Genomic DNA, 17,941 nt, shown 5'->3' on the forward strand with positions numbered 1-17,941 from the left:
CTGGTTAACCCTGCTGGTTAAGCCAAGCCTAATTCTGCTTTGTTGCTGCTGTTGGGAAAAAGGACTTGTGACATGGTGAATGGTATTCTGTGCCCTTAATCTGTCCCAATTGTCCAAGACACTTGGGCCCTCCTGTAGGATACCGGTGTGAAGAAGTGATGAGAGCCCCCTAAGTCTGGATGGTTTATGGGCTCATTTCTTGAATGCTTGTCCATGGGTGGGGGGCTAGTAAATTTTACTTCAACTTGTGGGCCCACCATCAAAGAGTTTTTAGTCTAACTGGGAAGATAAGGTTTTTCCCTCGATAAACAGTGGGGCGGAGAATCCATGCTGACTTCTGTGTAAACATTGTCAGATGAATTAGAAAAGAAGGGCCTAGTACAGTTTTGAAGAGGAGAGGAAACTGGAAGGATTTTTTTCAACTAATTTTATTTTTTAGAGCAGTTTTAGGTTTACGGGAGAATTGAGCAGAATGTGGGGAGATGTGCAGGCTCCCGCACGTGGTCTCTCTGGACCTCCGTGGTCTGTCCCTCAGGGTCTGCACCTACATTGCGTTACCATTCAGAGTCAGTAGTTTGCGCGAGGGTTCGTTCTTGGTACTGTACATCCTGAGGGCTTTGACCAGTGTATAGTGGCATGTACCCACTGTGTTACTGTATCTAATTTAACTCCTTGGTGGGGTAAGAGCGCACATTATTCTTTTAGATTTATTAAGGTGTGTTTTATGCCCAAGAATATGGTCTGTCCAGGTGAACGTTCCGTGTGAGCTTGAGAAGAACGTGGGGTCTGCTGCTGTTGGGGCAAGTAGCCTTCCGATGTCAGTTACCCAGGGCTGTGAAGTTCAGCTGTGCTCTTACTGATTTTCTGTCTTCTGCACCTGTCCATTTCTGAGAGAGGGTATTAAAGTCTCCAACTGTAATAGTGGATTCATCAGTTTCTCCATGAGGTTCTGTCACTTCTTGCCTCACATGTTTTGATGATCTTTTGTTTGGTGCATGTGCATTAAGGAAGGATTGTTGTCTTCTTGGAGGATTGACCCCTTTATCATTGTGTAATGCCCTCTTTATGTAATTCCTTGCTCTGAATTCTACTCTCTCTGAAATTGATACAGCTTTTCCCACCGTCTTTGGATTAGTGGTAGCATGGTGTATTTTTCTCCATCCTTACACTTTTATGTGTCTTTATTTTTTTATATTATTATTAGTTTTTTAAGAGCGAGAGAGAGGTACACGTGAGTGGAGGGGGAAGGGCAAAGGGAGAGGGAGAATTTTGAGCAAGCTCTATGCCTAGTGCGGAGCCTGACATTGGCCTTGATCCTGAGACCTGGAGATCATGACCTGCGCCAAAATCAAAAGTCAGACGTTTAACTGACTGAGTCATCCAGGTGCCCTGTTTATGTGTCTTTATATATAAATGGCTTTCTTGTAGACACAAACAGTTGGATTTTGTTTTTGACCTACTCTGGCAATCTTTTAATTGTTATACTTAGACCATTAACATTTCAAGTGACTGTTGATATAGTTAGATTCATATTGACCTTGTTGATTACTGTTTGTTGCCCTTGTTCCTATTTCTGACTTCCATACTTTAAAAAAATATATATATTTATTTACTTATTTGAGAGAGAGAGAGAGAGTGCATGAGCAGGGGACAGAGACAGAAGGAGAGGGAAAGAAGCTTCAAGCAGACTCCCTGCTGAATGTGGAGCCCAATGCTGGACTTGACCCCAGGACCTGGAGACCATGACCTGAGCCAAATCAAGAATTGGCTACTTAACTGACTGAGCCACCCCAGAACTCCAGACTTCCACACTCTTCATGTCTTTTGTGGTTTTAATGGAGTATTTACATGATGACATTTTCTCTACTTTCTTAATATATCAGTTGCACTTATTTTTTTAAACATTTTTAGCAGTTACGCTCAAGATTGCACTATACATTTACATCAAATCCAAGTTCACTCTCATTTAACACTTTCCTGCTTCATAGATAGTGAAAGTACAGATCTTCCTTGACTTACAGTGGAGGATATGTCCTGTAAATCCACTGTAAGCTGAGAGTATTGTAAGTCGAAAATGCATTTTATACACTTACACTACTGAACATCATAGTTCAGCGTGGCCTGTCTTAAGTGTGCTCAGAGCATTGGCCTCCAGTGGGGCAGAATCACATAATACAAAGCATATTTCATATTAAAGTGTTAAGTATTTGATGTAATTTGTTGAATCCTGTAGTGAAAGTGAAAAACAGAATGGTTGTAAGTGTCCCAGTTGTTTACCCTCATGATCGTGTGGCTGACGGGGAGCTGGGGCTTGCTGCCACCCAGGATCACGCAAGTGTCACATCGCATATTGCTAACCTGGAAGAAGAAGATCCAAATCAAAATTCAGAGGACAGTTTCTACTGAATGCATGTCGCTTTCACACCACTGTAAAGTCAAAAAAAATCATAGTCAAACTACCTTAAGTCAAGGAGACTGTGCTATTCTGTTAACAATTTTAATTCCTTCCTCTTGTCCCTTGTATCATTGCTGTCATTTTGTTTATACATAAGTATATGTAATGGAATGCATTTGTTGCTATTATTATTTTGAACAAATTGTTAGATGAATTAAAGGTAATAAGTTTTATACAAGAAACATAAAATAATAAGGAACATAAAAGTTTTTATATTACTTTCACTTATTTCTTCTCTGATTCTCTTCCTTTATGTAGATCTAGGTTTCTGACCTGTATCATTTTTCCTTCTCTCTGAAGAACTTCTTTTAATATTTCTTGTAAGGCAGGACTACAGACAATAAATTCCCTCAGCTTTTGTTTATCTGAGAAATTTTTAATTTTTCAAACCCACTTTGAAGGATAATTTTCCAGAGTATAGAATTCTAGCTCAGCGGGGGTATTTTTCACTTCGAATATTTCTGAGGAGAAGTTGGATGTCATTGTTCCCTGTGTTCCTCTAGAGGTACGGTGTTATTGTTGTTTTTCCCCTCGTCTAGGATTTTTTAAAATATTTGATTTTCTGAAGTTTTAGTATTCTGTAAACAGGTACAGTATTTTTGGTCTTTATCCTGCTTGGCATTTTCTGAGCTTCCTGGATCTGTGGTTTGATGTCTGACATTCATTTGGAAGAAGTTGGTCATTATTGCTTTAAGTATCACTTCTTTTCCTTTTGTTTATCTCCTGGTATTTATATTGTGTATATGTTACAGCTTTTATGGTTGTCTCATAGTCCTTGGATAGTCTCTTCTGGTTTTTGTTTTTGCTTTTTGTTTTTTTGTTTTTGGTCATATCCTCAAGGTCCGCGATCCTTTCCTCAGCCCTGTCCACCCCACACTGATGATCCCGTCATAGGCATTTTTCATTTCTGGTACAGGACTTTTGAAGGATTGCCCAGCATTTCTTTTCAGTTCTTTTGTAGAATTTCCATCTCTCTGAATTTCGAGTGTGAAAGAGCCCTTAAGCATCATGCAATCCTGTCTCAATTATAAGGTATGAAAATTGAGATCTGGACATTTTAAATGACTTGACAGCATTTATTTACCATTTAATGGCAGTAGGCCAAATTAGAGTCAGATCTGTTCCCACTCTCTTATTCTTTTCTACTATTTATTGAAGTTGGTGCTACAGAGCAGAGCCTTAAGTTGTGGGCCGTCCTACAGCTGATAATGTCACTAATTATGCAGCATAATCCCTCGTTTCCTTGGGACACCTCTTGCTTTCATCCATTTTGGAATCATTTAGTCATTCTTAAATATACGAGGCCTCTCTCACTTCATCTGAACATGTGTTATTATTAACGATACTGCCTTGGTGATTGAGAATCATGTCCTGTATAGTTAATGACATTCGGAGAAACTTGCATTGGAGAGAAGCCTTAACAGGTTAAAACCTTGCCTGAGTCAAAGCCGAGTTGCAGTTCTGGATTTATCCTTTGAGGCAGTCTGTGGTTTTGTCAGTACCATGATGAAAAGAATACGGACTTCAGGGTTAGATGAAGTGGTTTTGAGTTCTGGATCTGTCAGTTAAAAGCTTTGTGACCACAGACAAGTTACCATTAATCTTTCTGAGCCTTGTCTTCTTGTCTATAAACTAGAGATATGTTCATGATAGGCTTGTTGGGAGGGTCAAGTGAAAAAGTATATGCCACATTTAACTGATTCTTAATCCCATATTTTTTCACATTTTTAAAATCTCTGATGTCAGAATTGTATTAAAATTGGTATCATTTTACTATTGTGCCATATCTTAATTGAGAGCTTTTTTTCTTAGTGTTATATAAAATAATGGTGCATCTTATAATTATTGGTGTCAGGCAGCTATCCCACATTAACCCAGATGCACATATCCTAAACGAAATAGTAAAATTGAATCTGGAAGTCTATAAAAAAGGGATACTGGGTCATGACTAAGTGAGATCAGGAATATAAAGTTGGTTTGACATTGAAAAAAAATTAATCTGTGTAAATTACCATGTTAACAAAATGAAGAAAAAATCCATCTGGTCATCTTCTAAATATAGAAAAAAAATAATTTGATAAAATTCAGCAACTGTGCTTGAGAAGAACTCTCAGCTAAACAAGGAATAGAAAGGAACTTCTTCAATTTGATGAAGGATATTTATGAAAGACCTACATCTAACATATTACTTACTGATTAAATATTGAATGTTTTCCCCTACGATTGGGATCATGTCAAGGATGCTCACTCTTACCGTTCGTATTCAGTATTGTACTGAAGATCCTAGGCAGTGCAAAAGGAAAATATATAAAAGGCATAAAAATTAGAAAAGAAAAAGTTAACATGTCTTCATTTGAAAATGACATTGTGGTATACCCAGAAAAGCCAAAGTAATCTACAAACTACTGTGCTAGTAGGTGAATTTAACAAGGTTATAGAATACAGATGATTTGGCTCTAATCAAAATTCAGATTTTTGCTTTGTCAAGTGTTTTCTGATTGTGGTATAGGCGGTAGTCTTTTGTGATCTTCTGTAACCTAGCTAGAGGTAGAATCAGACTACTGCTTTTATTCTATTTATTTCATAATTATTTATTTTCCTAGACTTTGTAATTACTTTGCAGATTTCTAGCTGAATGTCTTGATTTTTCTAGATACAAAATCCTTTCATCTGCAAATAATTACTGCTTTTGTATTTAAGGTAATGAAGTCCGTATTATGGGCTTTATGGAAGAAGACAGTATCAGGAGGATATTTAGATGAATGTAAAAGAGAGCTCCACTAACAATTGCTTAAGGAAATCAGGGTTTATGTGTCTTACATTAAAAGACACCCAGGAGTGGATTGTCCCTGGGCAAGAGTAGTGGTTCAGCAATGCCATCAAGGAAACAGGTTTCTTTCTGTACTTCCTCTCTGTCACCTTCAGCATGCTCACTTTCTCTTTTCTTAACAACACATCTGCTTTAATCCCAGCCAGCCTGTTTGCATCCCAGGTAAGCGGAGAGGGAGAACCAAGGGAAAAAAAACCAGAAGGCTTGTTGTAGCAAGACTTTACCTTTTTATTTAGGAAAGCGCACATTATTTGCATTATTGCAAAAAAGGCTGGACTATTTAGTACTTTTAAGTTGATTTTGTTAGTAAAAACGAGGAAGGTAATGGATATTGGGGGAGGCATTCGTTTTCTATCACGAGGACTGAGGATCATCTGTACTGTGAGAAGCTGCGGTAATCTGAAGGGCCCTGCCACGAGCTCATGTGCCTAACGTCTCGCTGAGTATTGCTGAAATTGAACAGTTCCAGCTTCTGTTTTATTTATTTATTAAAAAATTATTTTGGGGCGCCTGGGTGGCTCAGTGGGTTAAGCCGCTGCCTTCGGCTCAGGTCATGATCTCAGAGACCTGGGATCCAGTCCCGCATCGGGCTCTCTGCTCGGCAGGGAGCCTGCTTCCTTTCCTCTCTCCTGCCTCTCTGCCTACTTGTGATCTCTCTCTGTCAAATAAATAAAATCTTTAAAAAAAAAATTATTTTGTAGCTGGTTACTTTAGTGAACTTGATTACTAGCTCTGTAGGTTTTTAGCTGATTCTCTAGACCTTTCCTAGTACCCAATCTATGGAAAACTTTTGGATTTCTTTTGAAATTCCTTTCTTTTTTCTTATTAATTACTTCTGTTAGTTTTTTTTTTTTTTTTTTTTTTTGTTTGTTTGTTTTACATGACCAAATTAGGTGCTTGGTTTTTGAATAGTAATTCTATGTGCACATCAGAGTAAAGTTAAATATGAGACTAGGAGCCATTGAAATTTAGAAATATTTGAGATTCATCTCTGAGCTTGTTAATTAAAAAGTGGCTACGTGCTTTTTTTCTCTTTTAAGTAGATAAGATATACGATGGGGCATCCACTTAACATTTAAGGCAAATGTCAGGTTTTTTATTTAGTGAAATTATTAATGGGGAAAGAAAATGCTTTAATACTTCCAGAAGCCACAAATCCCCAGGGATTTAAGGATTGTGATAGAATGTGGCACCACATGTCTGTAAACTAGGCTAAAAAAAGAGAAAGTAATACTGGGTGAATACACTTTTATAGTTTTTAATCTTTTCAAAGAATACTAAAAATTCTTTGATACATCTTCCTCTAGGAGGTAGAGCTTAATTATCTTCTTTGGGAAGGCAGACCAAACATAGTGACTTCCTCCTAAGCATGAGAATATGGAATGGATGGTAACTTTATGACAGGGAAGCCGGCAGACCCCCCCACCCCCACCAGGTGATCGGGGTTCACTTCCCCATAATATGTCATGTTGATAACATACGTGCCCTGATAATGATGTGGAGAGAGGGGCATATCACCTCTGGAGTATCCCAAAATCCATAACCTCGGTCTCATGATTAGAAAACGTTAGACCAACCCAGAATGAGGGACATTCTGAAAAATGCCTGACCAGTCCTATTCAAAAGTGTCCAGGTCATGAAAGACCAGAAAAGATTGAAAAACTGTCCCAGATTGAGAGAAACTAAGGAGACATGACAACTAAAGGCAGCGCAGTCCCCCGGACTCGATCCTGGAACAGGAAAAGGACCTTAGGGGGAGGGCTGGGGAAACCTGCAAAGAAATCTCTTGTTTAGTAAATGGAATTAAATTAACTACGTGTGAACTGACTTGTTTTGCTCATTGTACCAGGGTGACGTGTTGGTAAGAGTAGGGGAAGCTGGGTGAGGGATGTTCAGGAACCCTCTGTACTATCATTGTTTCTCGAAGCCTCACAGTATTTCAGGATAAAGTTAAAAAAAACAAAAACAAAAACAGTTACCACTTCGCATGGTAATGAAACAAAAAAAGATCGACACCTACCAAAAAACTGCCAAATGGCCTCTGCTGCAGAGGGCTGTGATTTTGTATAAAATTCCAGTGAGTGTGACACATGTGGGCTCCTGCAGTGTCGGGTGCCGGGAACTGATGGGATGGGACTGGGAAGTTTCACTGGTTGGTGGAAGAGTGCCCCAGAGGTATTGGACTTTGAGGTGGAGGGTGCATCTGGAGAGGGCAAATGAAGTAGCTCACGAGCAAGGGCATGAGAAACTGAACAAGGGCATGAGAAAGGCTCTCTTGTTTTCTGTTACAAGGTATTCTAAATGCGATGAAATTAACAAAATGAGTATTTTAATCAAAGGAAAAAATGGAGTATTGATAAATCCTAGGTGTAGTAACCTTTTTTGCTTCAGAAATGTTTTTTACTTAAAAAAAAGTGAATTCTACTTATTATTGTTTGTTCAATTGTTGAGTAACGGTATATCACATGTTTTTGACCTTCTTTTGACTCTAGAAAAGCCTTCAGTCCCTAAGAAGTGCTTCTCAGCCATTCGGCTGATGTTTTTTCATGTAACTCTTACCTTTAGAAAAATGGAGTGAGCCAAAGAAAAAGATGCACCCAGCCAGCTAACAGTAATTCTCAATTAGAAGTTAGGATGCTTGGATTATAATTTGACATAACCACTGAGTTTTTACTGCTGTCAGGTGGAGATGACCTGACCCTGTCTCTGCCGCCTCCTGGCTGTGATGAGGTCCGGCGAGGGCATCGGGCCCCCTGCTCTGGCCCTGTCCCCTTTCCAGCAACGTAGTGAGGGAGCGAACCAGCGTAACCCAGAGCGTGCTGCCCAGGAGGCTAGGGAAGGCATTTTGTCAGAGCAAACAGATGAGAAGGACATAATGAGCCTTGGTACGTGTGTTTGCAAAGACTTGGAATCCCTTTGGAAGTTTTCAGATTCATCTTCAGACACAGCTTTGAGAGATTAATCCCTGAGGTATGGAAATACCTTCCAGGCCTGCTCCTGAAATAAATGGTTCCATGGATGCTTGTGTGGTAAAGGGGGAACGTCCCAGATCTCCCTGGTGCTCCGACGCAGAAGTACTTTAATGGGAAGGCTGTTCCTTTAACTTGTTGACGGAGAAGGTGAATGCCTTATTAATGTCTTGGTTCTCTGAGCTTCTTGAGTCGCCGTTTTATTATTTTTCATTGATTTTGGAAGATTCTTAGCCCTTATTTCTTTAAATATACCTGTTGACTTGTTTTCCTCCCCGTCTTCTGGGTCTCCAGTTACAGGCACGTCAGAACATTTGATGCCATCCCACAAGTCTTGGATCTCTGTTTTCTTTTGCTCCTTTTCTTCTGGGCATTCCAGTTTGGATAATTTTCCATTTCACGTTCACTGTTTTTTTCCCCTGCTGGTGCTGATAAGCCAGTTGAAGGAATTCTTCACTGGTGATACCACGTTTGTATTTCTGGCATATCATTTGGTGGTTTTCTTAGAGTTTCCATCTGTCTGTTGAATATTGCGGTCTGTTGAAGCAAGTTGTCTACCTTCTTCACCAGAGATTCTTTAACACATGAATTGTAGTTATTTTAAAGTCCCTGTCTAATGGTTCCAACAGCTTGGTCGTCTTTGGTCTGGTTCTGTTGACAGCTTTATATTATGACAATGGATGGTTTTCAGTTATTTTTTTGTTTCTGGTAACTTTTGGTTGAAGGATAGACATTCCGTATGGAAAAACCACCCTAAAGTAAATGTCACATGCAGAAATGGGCACGAGGTTGACTGGCCTAATGTGTAACCACCGGGTTTGGGTTTTCTGTTGCCTGGCTCACCTTCCGCACACCTCAGACTTCAGCCACTGCCTTGTGCTCCATGTGGGAGCAGGGTCCAAAGGATTTCCTCGAGTTCAGCCTCACCCTCCGCTCCCAGCAGGCCCTGCCTTGCCTGTGCCACGTAGGAGGCCTCTTGCCCTCAGCAACGGACTACCACTGTCTGTATGTGGTGCCCGGTTCGTAGTGGGAATGGTGGGGATCTCCCTTCCCCGGGGCCAGTGTCAGCCGTAGGCAGGCCTGCTTGCCGGCCGTTGGAGGTGGGGCTTCTCTGGTTCTGCTTCTCCCTGTGGCAGCTCTCTTCTCTTCCTTACTTAGAATCCAATAGACTTCCTTACTTCCTTACTACTCTTCCTTACTTGGAAGGGGTCTTGAGTTGGAAAGAGTTTCCTGCCCCTCTTGTAGGGGCAGAGGCTGTTGGTTTGGCCGCTCCCTCAGTGGTGGTCTGAGGAGAGCTGGAAGGGCTCCTCCCTGTCCCCAGGGCCAGGCTGCCTTTCCACCCTTCTCCCACACCGAGTACTTCCGGTGTCTGCATCTCAGGGATGGGAAGGTTTCCTACTTCTCCCCTAGGAGTTTAAGGCATTGCTTTGGATGAAAAAAATGTCCAAGGAGTAGGTGGAGTGTACCTGTGTGCTGCTGAGGGCGCCTCTCTTTAATTTCCTTCCCTGCCCTGGTCTTTCTCAAGAACGTCCAGGAGATGGGGTGCCTGGGTGGCTCAGTTGGTTAAGCATCTGCCTTCGGTTTCATGATCTTGGAGTCCCGGGGTCAAGTCCCACATCGGGCTCCCTGCTCAGTGAAGAGTCTGTTCTCTCTCTGACCCTCCCCCTTTTCTTGCTTTCTCTCACTCTCAAATAAATAAATAAAATCTTTAAAAAAAGAAAGAAAGAAAGAGAAAAAGAATGTCCAGGAGAAAAGAGCTTGCAAGGGAATACAGACTTCCTGTGTCTAGAGCTTCTAAACAATCCTGCTAGCCCACACTGTTTTAAGAATTCATTAATTCTTAAAAATGTTGTTTTCTTTGGCTGCTGTTACTGTAGCACCTCTACATTCTCTGAGCCTCCAAAGCTGGAATCATTTGTCCCATCATTCCTAGACGAGCTTGTCACCCTTTGAAATTCGGGCCCCCCTGATTGCCTCATGACCAAAGCTCTCTGATGGGCCTAAGACAGTTCCGATGCTAGTGAGTTCTCTGGTGGCTTTTTGTCATTGTTACGGTGGGGTCCATGTTCTCTTGTGGCTTTCTGCTCCCGAGCAGAAGCAAACGCTTTATGTTTTGACCGGCCGGTGGGTTGTGGGGCAGGGAAATAGGGCGATATCGAAGCAAGTGCTGAACCTGTGGGTACACGATACTCTCGGGTTTTTGGACAGCATTACTAGTCGGAATTCAGGACAGAAGCATAACTGGCTGGTTTACTGTTCCCTCTGTGTGTGTGTGTTTGTGGTCTGCATAACAAAACTCCTTTAACAGGCAAAAACGAGGCCGTTGATGCAGGTCCCATCTGGGGAGGTTCTGACCAGCAGGGCAGGGCAAAGTGGTCTGGTTGCTGTGAGGGCATGGGAGAGCCAGTGTTGTTCTTTTGGGATGAAAATGCTCCTGGATGACGCTGGGGTCATTTACGTTCTTATATATGAGCTTCGTACCTTTGATATCCTGACCACTGCTAGATAACAAACAACCTAGTGTAGTTTTAGGAACTGTTTATCTCCCTTATAGTCTATACCTAGTCTCTACCTAGTCTGTACTAAACATAATGTGAGGGACAGTCTTTTTTTTTTTTTTTTAAATTTATTTTTTATTTATTTTTAGCATAACAGTATTCATTATTTTTACACCACCCCAGTGCTCCATGCAATCCGTGCCCTCTATAATACCCACCACCTGGTACCCCAACCTCCCACCCCCCGCCCCTTCAAAACCCTCAGATTGACAGTCGTAGTCCTATTTCTGCTTTGCTGTTCCTCCTAGGAATAGAAAATATGTGTCCCCCACCTCACACCTTTTACAATTCTGTATACAAGATAGGATCATTTTTTTTTTTAAAGATTTATTTATTTATTTGTTTGTTTGACAGACAGAGATCACAAGTAGGCAGAGAGAGAGGAGGAAGCAGGCTCCCTGTCCAGCAGAGAGCCCAATGCGGGGCTTGATCCCAGGACCTTGAGATCATGACCTAAGCCGGAGGTAGAGGCTTAACCCACTGAGCCACTGAGGTGCCCCAGGATCATTATTATTAAATGATGGGTTGGTACTTAGAAGATTCGGAAATTTCTATGAGATGCCTGTGCTGCCTCGTGCCTGTGAGGGAGTGGTGTTAGGTGGATTCATTCAGCAAGTGTTTTGACTGCCTCCTCTCTGACAGGCCCTGTGCCAAAGGCTGGGAGTTCGTGGAGAGCAAACCCAGATATGCTCCTGCTCTCCCAGTGTCTGGAGAAGTCCTGTCCTCTGCTTTGGCAGCTTGGAGATTAAGCTAGAAGGGACGTGTTACTGGTTCTTGGACTTTTCAGTACAAAGTTCTGTCACTCCCATTTGATGTGGTTTTATTATTTCTAACTCTCTTCTCTTACCGGGGTATAACTTTGCGGTCCCATTCTGTCTCTCCCCTTCTCCCCCCTCCATTCTTACCCCCAAGCTGCGTTGAATGTGCTCTAATGTAAGCAACAGCGATCCGGAGGGTTCAGGGTGGAGGTAAGTACTGAGGACAGAGCTAACATGTTCGGACTGTCTGCTGCCCTGGTGCTGCGGGAAGAGCTCTGTAAACTTCACTGAGTGTCTGTGGCCTCACGACATAGGTCGTGTGCTCTCCATCTTGCAGACTGACCAGACACAGAGGTCACAGAATTTGAGACGCTCAGAGCCTTTCTACAACACTGCACTGGCTTTCTTTAAACACTTGTTACTGCTCATCCTGTTGGGCTTCATGTTACTGAAAAACCAAAGAAATTAATCGTATATAACTGATGTATAAACTGAAGTAGTTATTTTAATTTGAAATACCTGTTTGCTTATGACAGCTTTGAGCTGGCCCAATTCTTGATCTCTAGGAGCTTTATAATTGTCACGATTGAAAGCGCTAAGAACTTAGTGGTTCTTGTGCTTTGAAATCTGCATGTTTTATAAAATTATGGTGGCGTATGTTTAATGAAGAAAGGATAGACAGTCTGGTCATGTTTATGTTGGTATGACCAATGCATCTGTGACTTAACTCTTCATTCATGCAACTTCCACAAGGTAAGTGACTGAGAAATTTGCAGAGCTGCTGAAGACACCTCATTTACCTCTTCAGGAAGCGATAAATGTGGCCCATGTCATAGGGGGCAGAAAGGAAATCAAAACATAATACGCCTTTGCTTACTGGGTGGGAACAGCCCTGCTTTTGTACATTGACAGCATAGTTGAATACTCCTTCCTCTCTGCCAGCAGGTGGCTGATACTGTGTCCTGGAGGGGCCATAAGTTACAGTGCCTTCTAAAGACTACAAAGTGTTAAGAGGTCCCGAAGAAGTAATTAAGCTTGAGAAGTTCACTTATCTGCAGGCAGAGAGACCTGAGCCCCAGTTATTGGCAAAGTTTCTTCCTTTCTGCGTGTTCTGCAATTTGGTGGACAGGGCGAGATGACTTGAGACATCTTAAATTAGAAGCGTTGTCCTACAATTGTGCCTCTGGCCGGCGAGCGAGGTGGTTTGTTACCAATCATTGTTTCCTGTAAATCCCAAAGGCTGCTGTCTCCATTGTGACTAAGCATGAACATAAAGCTTTGGAATGCTTAAGTTTGAATGTGGCTTCATTTGAATCTGATTTAAAATGAAAGAACAGAATGATGGACCCATGTGGGTAGAGAGGGGGTAACTATTTAAGATGTGTGTGTTTATGTGTGGGCTCATGCTTCTTAGTGAACTTTCACACCTTTTTAATTTCTTAAGGAAGGACCCTTTCCTAAACTGGAGTGTGGTTGGTACTCCCTGTATTCTAGAATGGAGGGGGAAAGAGCCTGGGTTTGAGCTGTGACTGGGCCACTTAACATCATTGCATCTTGGTTTCCTTGCACAGAAAATGGAACTGCCCCTGGTAAGTGACAAGCTGGTTTTGAAGAGCAAATGAGACTGTGCATACAGAAATATATTTGCACAGGTCATCCTAACATCTCCAAGGATGCTAATAATTAAAAAAAAAAAAAAAAAAAAAAAAAAAAGCCAGTTTCCACATCCAGGAAACTTGCAGTCTAGCTGGAAGAGAGAAAAGTGGTCATCCGAAATAACAAGAAAATTCTAGAACAGTATGTGCAGAATAACCTATAAAGAAAGGCTGTCGGTGCTGTGGGATTTCCTGGTAAGGAGAGATTGTTGGTGTTTGGGGGCGATCAGTAAAGTTTTCACAGGGAAGATAGATTCTTTCAGGTCTCATAAAATGTCACTATTTTGGCTAGATGACAGGCAGGACAGCAGCAACATGACTGAGCAGGGGTGAGATTGGAGTGAGTGGAGTATTTCTAAGAAGCCGTGGCAGGCAGCCAGCCACCGGGCCGTACCCAGATGGCACACTACAGGATGGCATCAGCCAGATGCCCTTGGTAGCTAAATCTGGGTCAGCTTTTCTTTGAGTAGGAGAAACCCTCGTTGTGAGGCTTTGCCTCTTTCTTACTCTTAGTGGAGAAAGTAGTCATTGCACACCTCAGCGGGCATCATCCCAGGCTTTCCCTCATGAATGGAGGACTTGCCTGGGAAACAGAACCAAAGTTGGCAGGTGTAAACCAGAAAGTATCTTTTTTCCTCCACCTCTTTCGGTTATATTTTGAACTTTTCATGTTCTGTTTTTCACATGTTTGCTCCCTTGCAGAAATCCTTATAGCTGCTGATTCTGAGTGGAATCACAGGTCAGAATGAAGCTGGACAGACAGGTCACCGAGACCAACATCTTGCTTTCTTGGGGACTGAATCCAAACTCTGCTTGGATAAGAGATTGCCTTCTTTCAAAAGACTGTTTTGGGCTGTGACAGAGTAGCTAGTATTAGAGTAACTGTCCAGCCGGGGGGGGGGGATAAAAGCTTATTAAAATAGATAATATAGAGGCATTCGAGAGCAATCTGGGCAGTCAGTGCTTAAGGCACTGTGGCTCCTGAGAGAAGGAAAGCAGGCTGAGCACCTTGTTTACTTTGGCCTTTCCCCTGCAGGCACTTTCTAAATCACGGTCTGGGCATCTGGAGCCCTATTGGAAAGTAGCAGTCTCATAGGGCTGAGAGGTTGAAATTAGGGGCTACCCCAAAGTATCCAGGACTTGAATGACAAAATTCAGGAAGATGGGAACCACAGGAGAGTAAGCAAAAACTGGGCATGCAGTCTTCCCTTGAAGTGTTTGCCAGCTCCTGAGGTGCACGGGATCAGAGTAAGACTCCACGACTCCCTGCAGAAAGCAGCAGCTGGGAGCCTGACAAGCTGTGCAAACATTCTAGCAACCATATATAGTGCTGGTGAGAGGGAGTTTGGTGTTCAGGGCCTGCCGCGATAGAGGGGTCCTGGTAGACACCCCAGGCTTTGTCCGAGGGCCCCAAAAGGCCACACTACAAGAGTAAGGGAAAGCGGAAAAAAGTTGGCCCTAGCGAAGCTTAACACCAGCCACTGATAGGATTAAAGTGGTCTGACTGCATTCTCTGTGTCTTCCAGAAGAATGTTACACTTAGGAGGAAGATAATTTTGTATATTCAGAACCTTTACAGTTTTTAATATAGAGTGTCTGGTGTCCAAAGAAAATTAAGAGGTATGCTAGGAATGGAAACCAAATGACCAAAATGAAGAGTAAATACAGATAGTAGAAAGAGACCCACAGTTGATTCGGATATTAGGGTTATCAGTCAGGAGCTATGCTTAATAAAATAAGGGAATTTTAACAAAGATAGGAAATCTGCTTTTTATTAAGTCAAGTAGAAATTTTGTGAGGTACCTGGGTAGCTCAGTCAGTTAAGCGTCTTCCCTTGTCTCAGTTCATGATCCCGGGGTCCTGGGATTGAGCCCCGCATTGGGCTCCCTGCTCAGTGGGGAGCCTGCTTCTCCCTCTCCCTCTGCCTTTCGCTCCCCCTGCTTGTGCTCTCTCTGTCTCTCACACATAAATAAATAGATGGATAAAAGGAAATTTTGTAACTAAAAATATATGAACTAAGTTGAGAAGTCAATATGTGGGTCTAGACTGCTGTTTAGATGCAAGCAGGCACACGCACACAGACATAAACATGCGCACACGCACACACGCATGCACGCACACACAGAAGATAGATTATTGGGCCAGGAGAAAAATTACTAGAAAATATACCCAGATGGCAGCGCAGAAAAGAGATTAAGAGACATATGGGGCGTGGTAAAAACATTTCTGTATGTATATCTAGAGTCCTAGGAGAATAGAGTGTGACAGAACCAATATTTAAAGAAATACTGGCTGAGAGTTTTCTAAAAATAGTGAAAGACATCAAAACCACGAAGTGAAGAGGCTCGACAATCCTCAGAGGAATAAATCCAAAGAGCCACACCTAAGTACATCACAGTGGACCTGCTGCATGACGAAGACAGAGAAATAAAGGGCAATGTTTTGAAATAACACATGGTCTCTGACCATAGTGCAGCCAAAGTAGAAGTCAGCAACAAAGATAAACAGCAAATCCTAAAATGTTTGGAAATTAAACAGTATACTTCTAGAAAATTGTTTTACCTAAGTTATAATGAAAATGATATGTGATCGTGTAGGACACATTTAAAATAGTGCGTAGGGGCCAATTTGTAGCTTTAAACATACATTAGAAATGAAGAAAGATTAAAATTCGTAATCTAAATGTCAGTCTCAAGAAATCAAATGCCAGATGGATTAAAGTCCCCCAAAATAGAAGAAAGGAAATAAATGTAAGAACAGAAAAGAACAAGGTAGGAAAAAAAAAAAAAAAGAAAGAAAGTACAATAAAGAAAATCAACAACCAAGCATCGGTTTTTTTTGAAGAGATTGGTAAAGTTGATAAATATCTGGTTAGAGCAAACACAAAGAAAATATACAGATTATCAATATCAGGAATGAAAAGAGGTATATGACTACATATTCCACAGGCACCGAGTAGATGTTAGCACACGTTGAGCCCAGTACATTTAACAATGTAGATGAAATGAACACATTCCTTGAAAATCATACTTTTGAAACCAACACGCTTATTAAAATAATCCTGTGTCTGTGAAAGAAAATTAATCCATGCTTCAAAAACCTTCACACACCAGAAAGCTCCTAACCCAGATGGCTTTTAGGTGAATTCTTCTAAACCTTTCAAGAAAGAAGGAATGCCAGCCTTGCCTAAAATTTCTCAGGGGATAGAAAAGGAAGGAACACTTTTCAACTCATTTTAAGAAGCCAGCATGACCTTGACACCAAAACCTGACTCAAACGTTGCAAGTGTTGACAAAAGAAGTCAGCTGCAAAGGAGTAAAAACAGTTTTGATACCGCTTGTATGACGTTCAGTAGCAGGCACGATAGAAATGAGAATGACGATTACTCTCGGATGATTGGGAAAGTGCCTGGGAAGCAGAAGAGACTCTTCTGGGAGTGCTGGCATGTTTGGTGTCTTTATCTTGGTGGTAGTTATAAGAGTATGTATACCTAAACATTTGTTGAATTGTACACTTAAGATTTATGCACTTGATGTATAGACCAAAAAAAGGACTATAGCTTGTTCTGGTATGACATTGAGTTATTCTCATCAAGACACAGTTTCTCTTTTACTGTTTCTCTTTTACTGTCTCTTTCATCAAGACACAGTTTCTCTTTTACTCAGATTGAATCCAGGGTGCGTTTCATTTGCTCACACTGTTCTGGCTGCGTTTGATAAATGCGTTCTTCTCCTGCAGCTGGCAGGAGCAGCAGGGAGCGTTTGCCGTCGGCTTTCTCCCTGCGGGAATAACGGAATTACCCAGACCCAGAGTTGCGTCTGAGAGGGCACCAAGTTCTTCCACTTCCAAGTGTCTGTCTTGCTCACTGAGCACATGCTGTTTCCTTTCCAGGCACGGTGGTTCTGGGAAGCGTATTTCCAGTCGATCAAAGCCATCGCCCTGGCCACTCTGCAGATCATCAACGACCGCATCTATCCCTATGCTGCCCTCTCCTATGAAGAGTGGAATGACCCGCCCACTGTGGTGAGTGAATCCCGGTGCCGACCATGGCAGCCGGGGTCCAGGTGTGAGGATGGGGCAGGAGAAACGTGCTGTGTAAAGTTTATTTAAATACTGGCTTTCTGAGATGAGCCTGTACTAGCTGACAAAGTCAGCTCAATTTTGAAATGATAACACAAGTAAGACACACAGAAGCAGCAGCTTCCGGCTTGTTTTGAACGTGCTTGGGAAGACAGTAAGCTTATTTATTGCAGAGATAAATGGGGCAGCCTGGCTCTTGTTGGAAATCAGACCCTTGCTGATGACTTCTGCAGTTGTAATGCTTAGAATTCTTGAAAAGATTCTATAAGCGGTTGATAATAATAGCTTATATTCTGAGAGCTTTGGCTCAGCCAGGAACTGTGCTCAGTGTTTCATATAGATGATTTCAGTGATCGCAGCCATCACCGTGGGAGGAAAGTAATCCGCAGAAGTGATCTCGAGGCCTTTTAGATGGCCACAGTCCGGACTTGCTCGAGACCGGCTGAGGCCCCTGGGTGTTTCCAGCAGAGAGCTGGGATGGTCAGAAGTTGGTCTCAGGGCTTTCTCCTTGCTTGAAGGAGTCATAAGGCCTTTGTGGCCTTGTAGGGACTGTGGCAGTGGCCACACCTTCTTTCTCACGGAAAGTGCCTGCAGCTCTGGGCCTGGTGGTTCTGCTTTGTAGGGACCTTCCAGCCT

General features: G+C 42.2%; 1 protein-coding gene across 1 annotated transcript in view; it reads left to right on the plus strand.

The window, feature by feature from the left end:
• Positions 1 to 17,941, plus strand: part of EXT2 (exostosin glycosyltransferase 2) — a 140,335-nt gene that overhangs the window by 53,103 nt on the left and 69,291 nt on the right. The window contains exon 8 of the mRNA XM_059140388.1: positions 17,117 to 17,248. Within this exon, the coding sequence (XP_058996371.1) occupies positions 17,117 to 17,248 (132 nt within the window). The remainder of the gene's footprint in view (positions 1 to 17,116; positions 17,249 to 17,941) is intronic.

The sequence above is a fragment of the Mustela lutreola genome, chromosome 1 (genome assembly GCF_030435805.1).
Source record: "Mustela lutreola isolate mMusLut2 chromosome 1, mMusLut2.pri, whole genome shotgun sequence".
In the NCBI taxonomy this organism is placed as follows: Eukaryota; Metazoa; Chordata; class Mammalia; order Carnivora; family Mustelidae; genus Mustela; species Mustela lutreola.